General features: G+C 42.4%; 2 protein-coding genes across 2 annotated transcripts in view; one reads left to right on the forward strand and one right to left on the reverse strand.

Annotated features, from left to right (window-relative positions):
• F8 (coagulation factor VIII) overlaps positions 1 to 7,925 on the forward strand; it is a 140,541-nt gene extending 132,616 nt beyond the window's left edge. Inside the window, exon 28 of the mRNA XM_021682778.1 lies at positions 7,759 to 7,925. Within this exon, the coding sequence (XP_021538453.1) occupies positions 7,759 to 7,914 (156 nt within the window). The 3' untranslated portion in view covers positions 7,915 to 7,925. The remainder of the gene's footprint in view (positions 1 to 7,758) is intronic.
• On the reverse strand, positions 944 to 2,163 carry LOC110583269 (protein CEBPZOS-like). Its single transcript, XM_021693325.2, has 2 exons — positions 1,939 to 2,163; positions 944 to 986 (listed from the first exon to the last, which is right to left on the reverse strand). Exons 1-2 carry the CDS (start codon positions 2,160 to 2,162, stop codon positions 944 to 946), a joined length of 267 nt encoding a protein of 88 aa, XP_021549000.2. The 5' UTR covers position 2,163.
• Positions 7,926 to 17,998: the final 10,073 nt, after the last annotated feature.

A 17,998-nucleotide genomic window follows, 5' to 3' on the forward strand; every position in this document is an offset into this window, starting at 1 on the left:
CGCATACTAAGAAACTCTCAGGTCCCTAAAAACAGCATGTTCTTTCTCATACCAGGCTTTTACATTCTACCTGTTTACATACTGTTTATTCTACCTAGAACAATTCTTTCCTAGGTACTTAGCACTGCCCCTTTTACTTGGCTCATTCTTTAAGTCTCAGATAAACATCTTCTCCTCCAGGAAGAATTCCCTGATCCTCCAATGCTGGATTAGACTTCTGCTTCTGGCAGTTCAGTGGACCAGAGTATAGATAATATGTATGCTAGAGGATATTCCCATTTTTTAAAGGGTATATCTCTGATACATGCTACCATATGGATGAACCTTGAATGCATTATGTTAAATGAAATAGGCCACACCCCATGGTGGGGCATGGGAAATGTGGCGTCCAGAAATAGGCCAGACATAAAAGGACCATTTATATGAGTGTATTAGTGAGGCTTCTCCAGAGAAACAGATCCAATAGAATGTGTGTGTGCATGCACACCTATGTATGTTTGTGTGTGTATAAAGAGATTATTGTAAGGAACTGGCTCATGATTATGAAGACTGACAAGTCCCAAGATCTGCAGGGTGAACCAGCAAGCTGGAGACCCAGGAGTACCAATGGTCTAGTTCCGGTCCGAGTCCAAAAGCCTGAGAACCAAGGTAGCTGTTGGTGTAAATTCCAGGCTGAAGGCCAGCAGGCTCAAGACTTAGGAAGGGCCAGTAATTCAGTTTGAGCCCCAGAGCTGGAAAAGCCAATGTCCCAGTTCAAAGGCAGTCAGGCAGGAAGAGTTCTTATTCAGAGGAAGGTCAGCCTTTTTATTCTCTTCAGGCTTTCAAAGGTTTGGAAGAAAATCTGCTTTATTCACTCTACCATTTGAATGTTAATCTTACCCAAAAACATCCTCACAGACACACCCAGAATAATGTTTGACCAAATATCCGGGTACCTCCTGACCTAGGCAAGTTGGCACACAGAATTAACAATTATAATGAGGTACCTGGAATAGGCAAGTTCATGGAGAGTGAAAGTAGAACAGAGGTTACCGAAGACTTGGGGAGAGGATAATGGAGAGTTACTGTCTAATGCATAGAGTTTCAGTTTTGCAAGATGAAGAATTCTGGAGATGGATGGTGGTGATGCTTGTACAACATTGTGAATCTATTTAATGCCACTGAACTGTACACTTAAAACTGGTCAAAATGGTAAATTATATGTTATGTATATATTATCACGATAAGAAGGCTATCTCACTTATAGTACATACTTCTTTTTTTTTTAAGATTTTATTTATTTATTTGAGAGGGAGAGAGAGCAGGCAAGAGCACAAGAGCAGAGGGAGGGAGAAGCAGACTCCCCACTGAGCAGGGAGCCCAACGATCCCAGGACCCGGGGATCATGACCTAAGCCGAAGGCAGACACTTCACTAACTGAGCCACCCAGGCACTCTATAGTACATACCTTTTTTTTTTTTCCTTCCTTCTCCTAGTCTTTTATTTGTTAAGCAGTAATCTTTAATAATAAATGCCAAAGGAAAGCAACAAACAAAAGCAGGGGATTTGCATAGTGGATGGGAAATGACTGTGAGCCATGGCAGACCAGAAGTTCCTGTTTTGTTCTGTGGGGCCAGGAGTCTGCAATGTGGTGTGCTCATCTTTCTTCTCCCCCACAAAGGTCTCAAACAGCTTAGATGGGAGGCTGAACGTGATGACTGGTCCTAATTTTTGCTATTCAGCCATTTTTCTTTTTTTTTTTTTTAAAGATTTTATTTATTTATTTGACAGAGAGAGACACAACGAGAGAGGGAACATAAGCCGAGGGGGAGTGGGAGAGGGAGAAGCAGGCTTCCCGCTGAGCAGGGAGCCCCATGCGGGGCTCGATCCTAGGACCCTGGGATCATGACCTGAGCCAAAGGCAGATGCTTAACGACTGAGCCACCCAGGCGCCCCAGCCATTTTTCTTGATCGTGCTCTCTGACTCCATACATTCCAGACTGTTCAATGGATTTGTAATAAACTTCCAAGATGAAGGGAAATTTCTTGCTCATTGTTTGCCTGAAATCTTGGCTTGCATTCATCTTATTAAACAAAAAATATGCTCCAAAAACGCCCAAGAGTTCAACAACTAAAACTCCTTTAAAGATCTTCTTTGCCACTGGTTCCATAGTGCGGGCCATCCTGAGGTGCATACTTCTTAATGCATTGTTACACTCGGTAAGGAAAGGGGACTCTCCAGTCCCCAAATAAAACCCCATGAGCTTTTATTTGAAAATAATGAGCTGAAATCATAGCAAACAGAGGTAAAATATGAGAAAATGTAAAATGGATGACCTTTCCTAAAGGAAAATGCTTATATTAGTGTTATTAGGAGACTAAGCTTTGAGCAAAATGCAAGGAAAACTGAACGCATTAGGTAATGAACCCCAGAAGGGAGCTAAAGTAGTTGCAGGTTAGTAGCACCTCCTGGCATCTGGAAGTCCACTCAGAAGAAAGCACTCCCAGTTTAGGTCCCCAAGATTCCCACATCCTTAAATGATAAGATCATAAATATTAGCAAACATGCGGGCGCCTGGGTGGCTCAGTCGTTAAGCGTCTGCCTTCGGCTCAGGTCATGGTCCCAGGGTCCTGGGATCGAGTCCCACATCGGGCTCCCTGCTCCACGGGAAGCCTGCTTCTCCCTCTCCCACTCCCCCTGCTTCTGTTCCTGCTCTCGCTATCTCTCTCTCTGTCAAATAAATAAATAAAATCTTTAAAAAAAAAAATATTAGCAAACATGCAAGACAACAAACCAACTTGACTGCAAGTGAGCAGAGGGGCTCCTGGCTGGCTCAGTCGGTAGAGCATATGACTCTTGATCTCAGAGTCATGAGTTCAAGCCCCCACATTGGGTGTAGAGCCTACTTTTTTTAAGATTTTATTTATTTATTTGAGAGAGAGAAAGCACAAGCAGGGGGAGTGGGAGAGGGAGAAGCAGACTCCCCACTGAGCAGAGAGCCTGACACGGGGACTCAATCCCAGGACCCTGGGATCATGACCTGAGCCGAAGGCAGACGCTCCACCGACTGAGCCACCCAGGCGTCCCGGGTATGGAGCCTACTTTAAAAAAACTAATGAAATTAAATTTTAAAAAACAAGTGAGCAAGAACAATCAATACAGAGTTAGTATCGAAAAACATCAGAAATTGATGAACTATGAAAACATAAAAATAAATGACAAATTATCCAAAATTATTAGGCGGTTTTGGGAAAACAAAAGTACTTTTAGAAATGAAAAACATAGGGGTGCCTGGGTGGCTCAGTTGGTTAAGCATCTGCCATCGGCTTGGGTCATGGTCCTGGGGTCCTGGATCGAGTCCTGCATCGGGCTCCTTGCTCAGCAGAGAGCCTGTTTCTCCTTTCCCTCTACCTACTGCTCCCCCTGCTTGTGCTCTCTCACTCGCTCGCGCTGTCAAATAAATAAATAAAATCTTTGAAAAAAAAAAAGAAATGAAAAACATAGTTGTTGAAGCTTGAAAATCAAAGAAAGACTTAGGGGCGCCTGAGTGGCTCAGTCGTTAAGCGTCTGCCTTCGGATCAGGTCATGATCCCAGGGTCCTGGGATCCAGCCCCGCATCGGGCTCCCTGCTCGGTGGGAAGCCTGCTTATCTCTCTCCCACTCCCCCCGCTTGTGTTGCCTCTCTAACTGTGTCTCTCTCTGTCAAATAAATAAAATCTTAAAAAAAAAAAAAAAGACTTAATAGCAGATTAGACACAGCCAAAGAGAATTTAGTCAATAGGAAGATATGGCTGAAGAAATTACCTAGGATGGAGCACAGAAGACAAGACATATAAAAGGAAATTACATAACCGGAATCCCAGAATGAAAGGGAAAATACAGTGGAGAAATGGCAAAATGTTCACTTTAAAAAGAAAATTGCCAGTTATTTTACCTGCAAAAATGGATTTTTTTGGAATAGCAGAGAATTCCAATCTGGAACAAGCAAGCTAGGGCCGAACCATAGGCAAGTCTACAGAACAAAAGAGAGGCACACCCTTTTAATACAGGAAAGGGGGGAGTTGGGAGGAGCTGTTATAAACAAAAAGTCCATTGGAATAAACTGGAAGTTGGAAGTGTAGTGGTTTCTCATTGGCTGAGTTGTGACTGTCTCTTATTGGCTGGGCTGTTGCAGGGATGAGGGTGGAGGAGGGGTGAACCTTCCTCCCTCCTGCTCTGGTAGTAAAGTAGTAAAGAAAATGGTATCCTTTTGTTGGATTTTCAATTGAGGATAAGTGGTAAGGTGTGAGAGCTCACCCTGCTGGCCTCCTGACTCCATTCTAAAGGAGGTTTCCTTTTATTAATTTTCACAAAACAAACAAGGACTAGCACTTTTGCCACTTCTATTCAACATGTTACTGGAAGTTATTACCAGAGAAATTAGTCAAGAGAAAGAAATAAAAGGCATCTAAATTGGAAAGGAAGAAATAAATCTTTCTTCACCAGTGCTATGAATATATATTTTTAATTGCATAAAACCACCCATAACTCACCTACAGAATAGCTAGAATACAAAGAATACTATAAGTTTCTATTTACAAGTAAGTAGAAAATAAACATGCAGAGCCAGCTGAGCTAGCTCCAGAGCTCACTCTGGAGAGTCTAGGAGAGACTGTGCAAAAAAAAAAAAAAAGAGAAAAGGTCAGTGGTAGAAAACAAAATCACTTCTGGAAAGAGAAATTCCCACCCTGAGTGAAGAAATACTAATACTCAAGACCTGTGGATCAGAGCATTGGCTTCTGGAACCAAACGGAAAGGGATTGAAAGTATGTAGGACTAGAGGTGACACTGTTTCTGGTGAAGGGCGGTATATCTGTTGGAGGCTTGGTGATGAACAAGAACAGAAATCAACTGGTGGAAATCAAGTGTCCTATAAAAGCAAAAACATCACAAGACGCGAGCCCCTTTCTGTCCCATCTATTAAAGAAATTGCACTTCACTTGATCAACAGTGGGGGGTGCTCCTGGACTAATAAACCCAACTTTCTTATCCCTGCCTACATAAAATCATCTGTTATTTCTGGAGCAAGAAATTATAAAGACTTTCTAAATGAACAGAAAACAGCAAACGAGGTAAAATGTGTTATTGTTCTTGATTTTTCACTGCCTCCTTCCTTGAAAACTCCATTGACTTTGGGCTTGGCAATAGTACTCATTTTGACCAATGGAATGTGAGTCCGAACAGAAACTTTAAATGTGTATGTTTGACTCAGTCTCTTGTGCCTCTGCCATGAGATAAAAATGTCCAACCTGAGAAGACACATGGAACAGGAGCCTCGGCCTGGAGCAGAGCTTCATTGAACCCAGAGCATTCTTTGTCTCTAGATACCACTTCCCAGTAAAAGGAAGCTGGGATCCTTACTTACTTATTTATTTATTTATTTATTTATTTATTTATTTATTTATTAAATATTTTATTTACTTATTTGAGAGAGAGAGGAGGGTCAGAGGGAGAAACAGACTCCCTGTCAAGCAGGGAGCCCGATGTGGGACTCGATCCTGGGACTCGATCCCGGGACTCCAGGATCATGACCTGAGCCGAAGGCAGTCGCTTAACCAACTGAGCCACCCAGGCGCCCCGAAGCTGGGATCCTTAGAAAAATTACTGATTCCAAAGCTGGAGCAAAGAAACTGCCAGGTAATCTTGGAACATCTTGGTGTGCCAGAATGCACAAACACTAATGGGGTCTTATAAAAAGGACACAAGAGCTGGATTGAAGGGGTTCCTGCTGGCCAAATTTGAGACAATTTGAGCATCAAAAAGAATAATGATGGTAATGGATTATAATACATACGATAAAGAAAGAATCCAGGAGTCCAGAATCATAGCTTAAAATATAAAGGGGGAGGAGGAGCTTTTCTCCATAGAAGAATTCCAGCTAAGAAATGTAGAAGAAATGACAAAATTAGGAAATCAATTTGCATTCATCAATATACTATTTAATACTTGTAGGGAACTTTAATGAATGCTGAAACCATTGGATGAAAGCTTGATGGGGAATATTTACACGGTCTCAAAGTATCATCCCACAGATTGTTCGGGAAGGGAAATGATCACCTTTAGAACAGAGTGATCTGGTGGGCACCACCTTTACCGTGTGATCACACTTTGCATCATCAATTTATGGGACAAACTAGCATCATGTGTCCCCTGATGTGATGTAATGGGAAGGACACATCATGCACTGGGTTTTCTCACTAAAAATATTTAACCAAGGGGCACCTGGGTGGCGCAGTTGGTTAAGCGTCAGACTCTTGGTATAGGCTGAGAACTTGATCTCAGGGTTGTGAGATGCAGTCCCGTGTGAGATTCCCTCTGCTCCTCCGGCTTGGGTGTGCTCGCTCTCTCTCTCTGTCTCTAAAATCAATCAATCAATGTTAAAAAAATATTTAACCAAAATCTAATAATGAGAAAACAGACAAATTTAGAATGTGGGTTCTACAACACAATAGTCCTACACTTTTAAAAATGTCCATGTCATGAAGGACAAAAAAAGTCCAGATACTAGGAGTCTGTTCTAGATTAAAGGTGATTTAAAGAGATATGATAAGTAAATGTGATGTGTGGTTTTTATTAGATTCTGGATTGGAAAAATTGTATAAAGGGTATCATACTGATAACTGGAAATTTTAGAATACTAGGCTATATTATATCAATATTACATTGGGGGATATGAAAATGTTATTCTGTGGTTATAAATACCCTATTTTTAGGCTTGACATGCTGAAGTAGTTAGGAGCAAAATGACATGAGGTTTACAACTTCCTTTCAAGTAGTTCAGAAAATGTGTGTGTGTGTGTGTAAGCATGTGTGTAGAGAAATAGATGATATGTTAACAATTACTGAATCTAGGTGAAGGATTTAAGTGTTCATTGCATTATTCTTTCAATTTCTTGAGGTTGGTAACATTTTAAAATTAAAACTTGAGGGGACAAAGCAAGGAATAAGTCTAACAGAAGACGTACAAGCCTCCAAATATACCGTAAACGTTTGTCGAAAAATCCCAGAACAGGGACTTTAATGTTTCTCAAGAGTTTCATCAAACACACAAACTTTAACAAATGTTTATAGTGTATTTGCCATGTATATACATTATACTATATATTCTATGTGACCAAGGTCTCTGACCCTCATGGAGCTGACTGACATTGTGTTGCTTTTGTTATTATCCTAAAGTTAGTACCAAGAGGTGTGAAACCAACGTATGAAAGCAAGTCACGTTGGTTGGACTGTAGATACCATTTAGTGAGTGCTTATTGTGCACTTTCCTGGGCAAAAGTCTGACTCCCCCCTCCACCCGGCTCAGCAGGCAGACGTGGGGTGTAACCTCGCACAAAACATTCAATTTCACTAAGATTTTGGCAAGTGGGTGAGAACATTCCAGATATAAGGCCTAGCTGGCGCAAAGGCCTCCACAGCAGGCTAGCCAGGTGCTCTTAATTCTAGATGTCACTTTCCCAGGCCGATGCATAGGATGCAGAGTCATCCAGTCACCCCCCACCCCCCGGTTCAGTCCGGGACTCCTGGAAGCATGGACTAGTCAATGGGGAGTGGAAAAACGTCTGTGCATTGCAATGGGCCCTGCGATAGATGCTAGTGAGGCGGAGGGCCATGTTGGGGGCGGAGGTATGGGTTTGCGGCTGACACAGTAGGAGGCCAATGGAGCCGGGGGAAGGGGGACAAACATTGTAATGTTCTTCCTGTCAGACAACTAATAAATGCTATCTTTCTTCTTTCAGGTTTTTCAGGGAAATCAAGACTCTTTCACACCTGTGGTGAACTCTCTAGACCCGCCACTACTGACTCGCTACCTTCGAATTTACCCCCAGAGCTGGGCACGCCAGATTGCCCTGAGGCTGGAGGTTCTGGGCTGTGAGGCACAGCAGCTGTCCTGAGGGTCCAGCACCCCTCAGACTTGTCTTCTGCCTCCGAGCCCAGCCTCCAGGTTCTTTCCTGCCCCACGATGCCCATGGCGCCATGACTTTTCTATGTGGTTAGACTACACGGTCCTAGCAGACGCTGCCCTGAAGCCTCCCAAATCAACGGTCATTAATCCTGCGTTTCCTGGGAGCGTTGCATTCAGTTGAACTCTTCACCATTTGCTGCAACTGCTCCCAGATTGGCTTTTCCTTCCCATGTAATGAGGAAAGGAGAAAACTCATCTGGAAAGCATTCTCCTCCTGACAAATTAGGTCTCTCACACAGCCACCACTTCCTCTTTTGTAGAAAAACAGTGTGTTTAAAGTTGGCAGAAGATATTCATGATGTAAGCATTTCAGATTAGGCTTCATACATTTAAAATAAAACCCTCATTTGTTTCTTATCCTGGTGAAGCATGGAGCAAAACATGTTTGGGGATCATATCACCGAGGCCTTGAAGCCAAAGGCAAGTCATCTTAACAATCTGCAAAATGTAGATAATGTAAGAACCAGTACATAAAGTCTATTTTTGCCTCCTTATAGATAGATACAATTATCTTAGTTGGTCATACTCTTCCCTCAAAAACTAGTGTTTTTAAACTGAGACTCACAGGTGGGATTCAAGAACCGCCCCCCCCCAATTCCCTGACATTATATACAACATTATGTATGAATGCATATGTGCGTTTTTCTGACAACAGTGTCCAAAGATTTCTTCAGAGTTTTAAAGGAGCGAATGGCTTTAAAGAGTTCAATTTAATCTCAGAAGGATGTACAAATAAAGCCATTTGGTCTTAATTCTAATCAACAAGTAAAATAATAGGTTAGGATCACAGAAGTAAAATGACAATGTCCCCTTGAAATTTGTGGTGACCAAGAAAGGTAATAATCATAATAGATTTCTAAAGAGCATATTTTTAATATTCCCACAGAGAAACAAGGAAAATCCACGGCTATCTGGGATAGGAGCTTCACCTGTATAATTCTAGTGATACACTCATTTTACTCCCTCCCTCAGCTAATTTCCTGCTGAAACACAGCAAAAATGAAGCAGGGGAAATTCTATACCGTGACGGGAAACTAGAGTCCCAATTACATAGTTGGAGTTTCAAGGAGTCAGAAGAACACTGAGCTGGCGAAAGCAGAGCGAAAAGACCTCTAGTGCACCCCACCCGCCATGCAGGACGCGCCTCCACCTGCTTCTTACACCTGCTTGCCCCCCTCACTATGACTCCACAAACATTTCCTAGATGGCAAAGGGGGCTAGAGGCAAGGATAAACCATAGAGCAGCTGGAGGAAGCATCCAAAGTTGGCAATCCAGAGCAATTTAAAAACAGGAGTTCCTAGTATAAGAGAAAAATGTATTACAATCTCAGAAGAAGTAAGAAAATAAATGCTTTTTTTCCACAAGCTAGAGCATTTTCTAATAATCCTGCTTGACGCTGATCCGACCTTTTGGGGGAATGTAGCACAAACCACAATGATGAAGGTACAAAGGGTCATAATTCTGTAAGATTGTAAGGTCAGAGGTTAATTACAGAAATCAATCAATTGTTTTTCTTAATAGCCTGGTAGAAAAGTTAACCCCAAAGGTGATATGGTTTTATTTCCTGTAAAAGTTTAGTCACTCTTATGTCTAACTTAATGACCTTGTTTTGGCATTCTTTTCCTATTGACTATATACATCTCTATTTCTCAAATGCTCTTCGACCCAGGCCTTTTGTCTTCCTGCTGATTTCCTCAATAACTAAATAAAATCTTGGCACATACAAACAAATGCCTTCGAGATCTGTATTTTTACACTGGAAATAAAAATGTGAACACTCATAATAAAAACAAACAGAGGCACTGAATAGCAGGATGGAGACTTTAGAAAACCAAATTAGTGAGTTAGAAAACCAGATTAAATTGAGCCCAGAGTAAAAAGTGATATCATTTACGAGAGGTAAAATAAAATTTTAAAAATTAGAAATGGAGCCTTGATCCAGGAGAAGACTTTATATAAAGAGAGACTGAAAGAGAAAGGGGAGTTGCAAGATGAATAAGTTCTAGAGCTGTGCTGTACAATATTGTGCCTGTGGTCAAATAAAACAATAGGAAAAACTTTGGGATAAAATAACAATAATAATCAAACAAATTTGAATCTTCAGATCAGAGTCTGTTAATGCAAAGCAAAATTAAAGAAAGACCAGAACAGGGGCACCTGGGTGGCTCAGTCGTTAAGCGTCTGCCTTCAACTCAAGTCATGATCCCAGGGTCCTGGGATCGAGCCCCGCATCGGGCTCCCTGCTCCGCGGGAAGTGAGTTATTTACAAAATCACTGAGATCATAGCAAGTTAATTTTCAGAAGATCAGGAAGCAAATTCACTCTCCTATGACAAATATAGTCTCTAAGTGAACAAATATAATTTTCTCTCACAAGCATTTTATCAAACATAATCTCAAGGTTACAAGTCAACAATCTTTGGAAGATACATACTAAAACAAGTCTATTTTTCAGTGTTATAGAGAAGTTTAGGGGCGCCTAGGTGGCTCAGTTGGTTGGGCGTCTGCCTTCGGCTTGGTCGTGATCCAGGGTCCTGGGATCGAGCCCCGCGTCGGGCTCCCAGCTCATCAGGGAACCTGCTTCTCCCTCTCCCTTTGCCTCTCCCCTGCTCGTGCTCTCTCTCTCACATAAATAAAATATTTTTTTAAAAAAGAAAAGTTTAGTGTACAGACTATATAGAAATCGAGCTTTATGATGACAAGATACAGATTTAGACTTCACTTTATTGCTTATAAAATGTAACAATTTCTAACCTTCTTCCTCGACTATCTCATCACAGGGTGATGACTGACAGTGCTTCTAGAAACTTTGTGGATACAATTTCATCCATATTGCAAACCAAGACTGAGACTATTTATAAAATTTTATTGAGGGGTATCTTAAAAGACCTAAATAATTGGGATTAGAAGACTCAATGTTACAAAGATTTCCGTTCTTCACAGACAGATCTACAGATTCAACCAATCTCAATCTAACTTCCTGCATTTTCTCATTGTGGAATCAAGCATGTGGACATGTAAAAGGCCAAGAATAGCCAAAATATTCCCAATATCAGAAAGCAACATTTATTTTATTTTTTAAGATTTTTTATTTATTTTTAAGTAATCTCTATAACCAAATGGGGCTCAAACTCACAACTCTGAGATCAAGAATCACATGTTTTCCTGACTGAGCCAGCCAAGTGCCCCAGCAACATTTATTTTAAAGCTATAGTCATTGGGGCACCTGTGTGGCTCAGTCAGTTAAGTGTCTGCCTTTGGCTCAGGTCATGATGCCAGGGTCCTGGGATCGAGTCCCGCATTGGGCTCCCTGCTCAGTGGGGAGCCTGCTTCTCCCTCTCCCTCTGCCGCTTCCCCTGCTTGTGCTTTCTCTCTCTCACTCTCTGTCAAATAAATAAATAAAATCTTAAAAAAAATAAAGTCACAGTAATTAAGACAACGTGGTATTGACACTTGATTCATGACAAAAAAGCTCTCCAGAACAGTGGTACAGGGTCAATCAGAAATCCATATGAAAAATTGAAATTTGGGGCACCTAGCTGGCTCAGTCAGTAGAGCATGTGACTCTTGATCCCGGAGTCGTGAGTTCGAGCCCCACCTTGGAGGTAGTGATTACTAAAAATAAGGAAATAAATAAACTTTAAAAAAAGAGAAAGCTATTTTTTTAAAAAAAGAAATTTGACCCCTTCCTCACACTATACAAAAATAAAATCAGTTTTAAGGTAATTAAAACTCTCTGAACAACAAACAATAAAACTTCTAGGAGGGTCATGGACAGGTTTCTTAAACAGCATCCCCAAAACCACTAACCATGAAGGAAAAGATTGATAAATTTGACTACATTTAGATTCAGATCTTCTGTTCATTCACAGAGCGGGAGAAGATATTTGTAGCATATGTACAATTGACAAATGGATGTGGAGCTGGTGGAACTCTCTTCTGCTGTGGTATAATCATTCTGGAAAACAGCCTGGCATTATCTACCAAAGTTGGGCATGTGAATGCCCTACGATAATTCTCTTGGGTAATGACCTAGGAGTAGAATTGCCATGTGAGCCATGAGACAGGGGAGCACCATCCGTAACAGCTCCAAACTGGAAACCAGCTCTCTTGCATATGTTTCCTAGTGGCTCGTTTCTTTTTAAAGATTTTATTTGTTTATCTGACAGAGAGAGAGACACACACACACAGCGAGAGAGGGAACACAAGTAGGGGGAGTGGGAAAGGGAGAAGCAGGCTCCCCGCTGAGCAGGGAGCCCGATGTGGGGGCTCAATCCCAGGACCCCGGGATCATGATGTGAGCCGAAGGCAGACGCTTCACCGACTGAGCCACCCAGGCTCCCCTTTAGTTGCTCATTTTAATTGCTGTATACTATTATGTTATTTGGTATATATCACAATTTATCCATTGTTTTTCTGATAGAACTCTAATAGATCATTTATGCTGGTTCTTCCATGGAGGGGATCATCTTTTCTTAAAAATTAACTTGTATGATGGGGCGCCTGGGTGGCTCAGTCGGTTGAACATCCAGCTCTTGGTTTCCACTCAGGTCATGGTCTCAGGGGTTGTGGGACTGAGCCCTAGGTCGAGCTCTGCACTCGGCAGGGAGTCTGCTTGAGATTCTCTCTCTCTGCCCCTCCCCTCACTCACCTGCATGCTCGCGCTCTCTGTCTCTGTCTCTCTCTAAAATAAATAAATCTTTAAAAATATTAATTTGTAAGAGTTCTTTGTATGTTGAGAATATTAACCTATTTGTCATATATGCTATGAAATGTATTACCTAATTTGTCATTCGTCATTTATATTTCTTTACAATATTTTGTTTTATGAAAGCTTTACATTTTTTATGCAATAAATTTACCATCAGTACTTTCAAATATGGTTTGGGATTTTATAACATGCTTAAAGTAGCTTTTTCCACACCAAGATTATAAAAACATTCACCCATATTTTATTCCAATATGTATATGATTTTATTTTTGTTTAATCCTTGATCCATCTAGAATTTATTTTTGTGTGTAGGGCCTTTCCTTCAGTGCACCCAAATGAATAGCTGATCATATTAAACCAGCTCTCTTTTCTCCACTAATATGAAATGCCAGTTTTATCATTATTTAAAGTCCCATGTGTACACTATTGTAAAGTATAGTAGATACCATGTGGCAAATAAAATATCTGAGAATTCTTCAAGCCTAAAAGGAAACACAGATGTTTGTACATAGACAGAAAAAGATGCCTCTATGTTTAGCTGTCGGAGAGAGGTGGGGGGAGCGTCATATGCGTAGATGATATCACAAGGGATGGTAGAGTTCTATTTGGAATTTTAGAGACCTTAGGAGAAGACGCTGACCAGCGTCTTCTGCAAACTAGTTCTATTAGACTGAAGCCTAATTCACTGGCTTCTTTGGATCCTTTGTCACTAAGTCAATTTTCAGGTAAGTGGCTTCCCACCCGACATGGGTCTCTTTAAGCCCTATCAAACAATAGATGAATGTATTAGTTATAAATGTCTTAAGTAATAAAAAGTCCAGATTAGGGGACACCTGGGTGGCTCAGTCGGTGAAGCGTCTGCGTTCAGCTCAGGTCATGATCCCGGAGTCCCGGGATCAAGCCCCGTGTCGGGCTCCTTGCTCGGTGGAGAGCCTGCTTCTCCCTCTGCCCCTCACCCTGCTCGGGTGAGCCCAACGCAGGGCTCGATCCCAGGACCCTGGGATCATGACCTGAGCCAAAGGCAGACGCTTAACCGACTGAGCTACCCAGGCGCCCCTAAATAAATAAAATCGTTAAAAAAAAAAAAAAAAAAAAGTCCAAATTAGAATGGCTCAAATAGGGGTTATTTTTTCTCATACCAAGCAGCCTAGGGGTTATTTTTTCTCATACCAAGGGAAAATGGTAGCACCATCTCTTTTATCAAGACAGGAGAAAGTCTTCCCAGAAGCTACCCAACAGATTTCTGTTAGTGCTCATTGTCCAGACTATGTTACCCAACCATTGCTAGCTGCAAGGATGGCTTCAGCTTTTCTAGTTCCTCCAGTAAGCGAATAAGGGATGGGAAGGACTGTTGGCTCAGGCAATAAACAAAATTTGCTATCCATTCATTCATTCAAAAACAATTTATTGGGGTGCCTGGGTGGCTCAGTCGGTTAAGTGTCTGCCTTTGGCTCAGGTCATGATCCCAGGGTCCTGGGATCGAGCCCTGGGTTGGGCTCCATGCTCAGTGCAGAGTCTGCTGGAGATCCTCTCTCTCTCCCTCTCCCGCTGTCCCTCCCCCACTGGTCACTCTCTCTAAAAAACAAAAACAAAAACAAAACCCCACCATTTTCTAACTTTTCAGACAAAGCTGCTTTGGAAAGAGCCAAGTAAAAGGACATCTCCCTTTGGCCAAACAAGCTAGGAGTACAGCTGAGTGGCCTTAGGGAGAATCCATGGAGCCCCAGAAGCTGCTGAACATTGGATTTCTGCTGTGTTCCATGAGTTGCCTCTCGTTGGAGACTGCAGCTTCCTCTACATCACCTTTATCTGCCTTTGGAATACAAGACAAAGCAGGATCGAAACCACACTCAAGGGGTGTGTTTGCTGTTAGGATCAATGTTCCTATTATCTTTGTGAGACATAAGACTCATGTCTCAGGTCAGGAAAAGCTGATTTTGTATTGAAAAATAGTGTTCACAGGGGCACCTGGGTGGCTCAGTCAGTTAAGTGGCTGACTCTTGATTTTGGCTCGGGTCCTGATCTCAGGGTCCTGAGATCAAGCCCCGCACTGGGCTCTACTTGGCGGGGAGTCTGCTTAGGATTCTCTCTCTCCTTCTCCCTCTGCCCCCCAACCCCCCGCTTATGCTGTCTCTCACTCTCTCTCAAATAAATAAATAAATCTTTATTTTTTCAAAGATTTTATTTATTTATTTGACAGAGAGAACACAAGCAGAGGGAGCAGCAGAGGGAGGGGAAGAAGCAGGCTCCCCGCTGAGCAGGGAGCCCTATGTGGGGGCTCGATCCCAGGACCCTGGGATCATGACCTGAGCCAAAGGCAGACGCTTAACCTACTGAGCCACCCAGGCCCCCCAATAAATAAATCTTTTAAAAAAAGAGAAGAAAAATAGTGTTCACAGTAAAGCAAACTATTCTGGTTTGGTCAATTTAGATCAACAGGCACTAACCCACTGACTGTGCACCAAGCCCTTTGCAGAATGACATGGATTAGGAGTTCACAGATGGGCAGCCAAACCCCTAGATGCCAATCTTCTGTGAAATATGACAAAGGTTCCCCGAGGACAAAGGGATAATTAAAGTTGTTTGGGGGGAGGGGTTAGGGAAGACTTGCTCTCAAAGCCCAGCTGCTGACATGCACACATATAGTGCTCAGATCTTTTCACTATGACCTCAAAACAACCCTTGAGATATCTGGGACAGAGATTATTATTTCTGTTTGACGTACAAGGAGGCACAGATGATATTCATCTATGGGTACCTTTTTTTTTAATGTATATTCCTTGAAAGTCTTAGAGGCATCACAGCAAAGTAGTTAAGAATGTGGGCTCTGGGGGCGCCTGGGTGGCTCAGTTGGTGAGGCGTCTGCCTTTGGCTCAGGTCATGATCCCAGGGTCCTGGGATCGAGCCCCACATCGGGCTCCTTGCTCAGCGGGGAGCCTGCATCTCCATCTCCCTCTGCTGCTGCCCCTGCTTATGTGCATGTGCTCTCTCCCTGTCAAATAAATAAATATTTTTTAAAAAAATATGGGCTCTGGGCAACTATAAGAGCATGATATCTGGGACACTAATTTGAACTTGAACCAGGGTTCACATCCCAGCCTTCTCATGTACTTGATCTCTCCTCATTGAACATCTGTGCTTTTTCTGCAGAAAACCACAGGTTCTGGCTCAGCAACTTCAGAGATTACTTGTGGGATCTCATCAAGAGCTCCATACCTCCAGCAGCTATTTTTGCTTTTCTTCTCGCCATAGTCCTAGTGGGGACCCTCTGCTGCCTCACGTAAGCTGCTGTGGGGTGAGGAGAGGGAGGGAGACCTGAGGGGGAGGAAGAACAATCAAGTTCCCCACCAGCCTATACATCTATAATTACGGGAAGGTTTTAAGGAAGGTAATTCTTGTTTTATCCAACCCACTCCATCCATTACCAGCAACTTACAGGTAACATTGAATAACCAGCATTTCCAACTGATTTTTTTTCTTACTAACTTCATTAACTCCTAATTATCTTTCCTTTTGGTTTAGGAATTATACATGGAAAATATACAATTAACTATGTTTTCAAGTGTCACAAATTCAAAATTCAAATTCAAAATTTGCCACAATATTTATCTATATAAACCACATGAAGTCAAAGAGATCTCTGAAATAGTTAACAAAATAAATATAGGTAGAAAAACCTTATTTTTATTAATCCAATCAGAATTTACCAGAAGATGACTACTTGCCTGTCTCTGTCCTAGTTGCTAGTGAGACAGAGAAATAAGACAACTGAATAATTGTCTGGTGGGTCAATGCTATGGTGGGAGACGGAGTCCAAGTGGGAGAACCTATGAGAGCATGCTAAAGGATTGTTCAAACTGCACAATCTAATAAAGTGACTGAGGGCAAAGATCAGGTAAGGGTGTGGCATCGCCACCTAAGACTCCTGATAATCTGAAATGATCACAGGATCAAGAACCCTGTCTAGGAAACTACCTTGGACATGGTTACTGACACATAGAACTGATTGGAGCCAAACAGATGTCAGCTAAGTTTTTGAGAGAACCTTATTGCTGAAGAAACTGTGAGCCAGAACGAAATGAGCTGTCTGTTGTGTGAGCCTTAAAACAGTATTTGGACCTCTGATCTTCCATGAGAAGGACACAGGCTTTGAAGTTTCCTAGGATGGCATGCTCCCCAACACTTGCTTCAGTCACAGCCACAGAGAATAATGGACAGGAAGAACCTCCGAGAAGGTGGGCAGTGGGCCACAGAGCTTCTCCTATAAAGCAGATCAGGCCTAATCACACTGCTGTGTGTCTCCCATTATTCCTTTTTCCAAATGGGAATGTTTATGGTGGTTATACTCTTCCTGCTCCATCGTTGTATTTGGGGTGTGGAGATCAGGAGCAGATAACTTGTTTTACTTAATAAGTTACTCAAACCAAGAGGAGCTGCACCCAGATTGGAGAGAACCAAGCATCACCCAGGTACTTTGGACTTTGAGCTGGATACAGTGATAAATGGGATTTTCATCTCATGATAAAATTGTGCCACAAGTCAGTTGTCATGGAAGCGGACAGACAGGAGTTCTGTGTTCAGGGTATTATCAGGGATCAACACCTGTGGAGTGTGGGGGGAGGAAGGGAGAAGTCAAACTGCTTTGCAAGCCCAAAAAAGCCTCCATTGACCCCATCAGAGTTGTCCCACATTAGCCTAAAATGGCTAAAACTTTTTTTTTTTGAAAGAACAAGGGATGGGGGGCAAAGGGAGAGAGAGAATCTCAAGCAGGCTCCACGCCCAGCACAGAGCCCGATGCAGGGGCTCGATCTCAGGACCCTGAGATCATGACTTGAGCCGAAATCAAGAGTCAGAGGCTTAACTGACTGAGCCACCCAGGCACCCCTGAAGTGGCTGAAATTTTATAGAGGCTCTGTGTTGACAACACTCTCAGCAGCTAGAGAAATAAGGCTCTTCTCAAGGGGGATCCTGAGTGGCATATTTCCGTGTGCCCTACAGGGTGGCTGTATTCCACATATGGAAGGAAAAATGAAACAGAGAAAGGCTGCATTTCCCAACGAAAGAAACCAGGACTCAAGTCAAGATATATCTGATTCTCCATCTCCTGAGTCATCGTTACTCAAACTCTGGCCAGCAAGCCAGCTGCATCGGAAGCATCTGAGGTATTGGTTCAACATACATATTCAGAAGGACTTCTGTGGAGATAAAGCAGGCAACATGCCAGAAGAAATACTTCCTTCTTTGAAGTAGATGCCTCAACCTGAGGAGAAAAACCATTAAGGCCTGGCTGGGAACAAGCAAG

The sequence above is a fragment of the Neomonachus schauinslandi genome, chromosome X (assembly GCF_002201575.2).
Source record: "Neomonachus schauinslandi chromosome X, ASM220157v2, whole genome shotgun sequence".
Taxonomy (NCBI): domain Eukaryota; kingdom Metazoa; phylum Chordata; class Mammalia; order Carnivora; family Phocidae; genus Neomonachus; species Neomonachus schauinslandi.

Excerpts from the sequence above, each read along its gene's own strand:
- LOC110583269 (XM_021693325.2), bottom strand. The coding sequence starts at position 2,162 with ATGGCCCGCACTATGGAACCAGTGGCAAAGAAGATCTTTAAAGGAGTT. Across the intron at positions 987-1,938 it reads GAGCACGATCAAGAAAAATG|GTACCTCATTATAATTGTTA; the intron begins GCTGGGGCGCCT and ends TGCCTATTCCAG.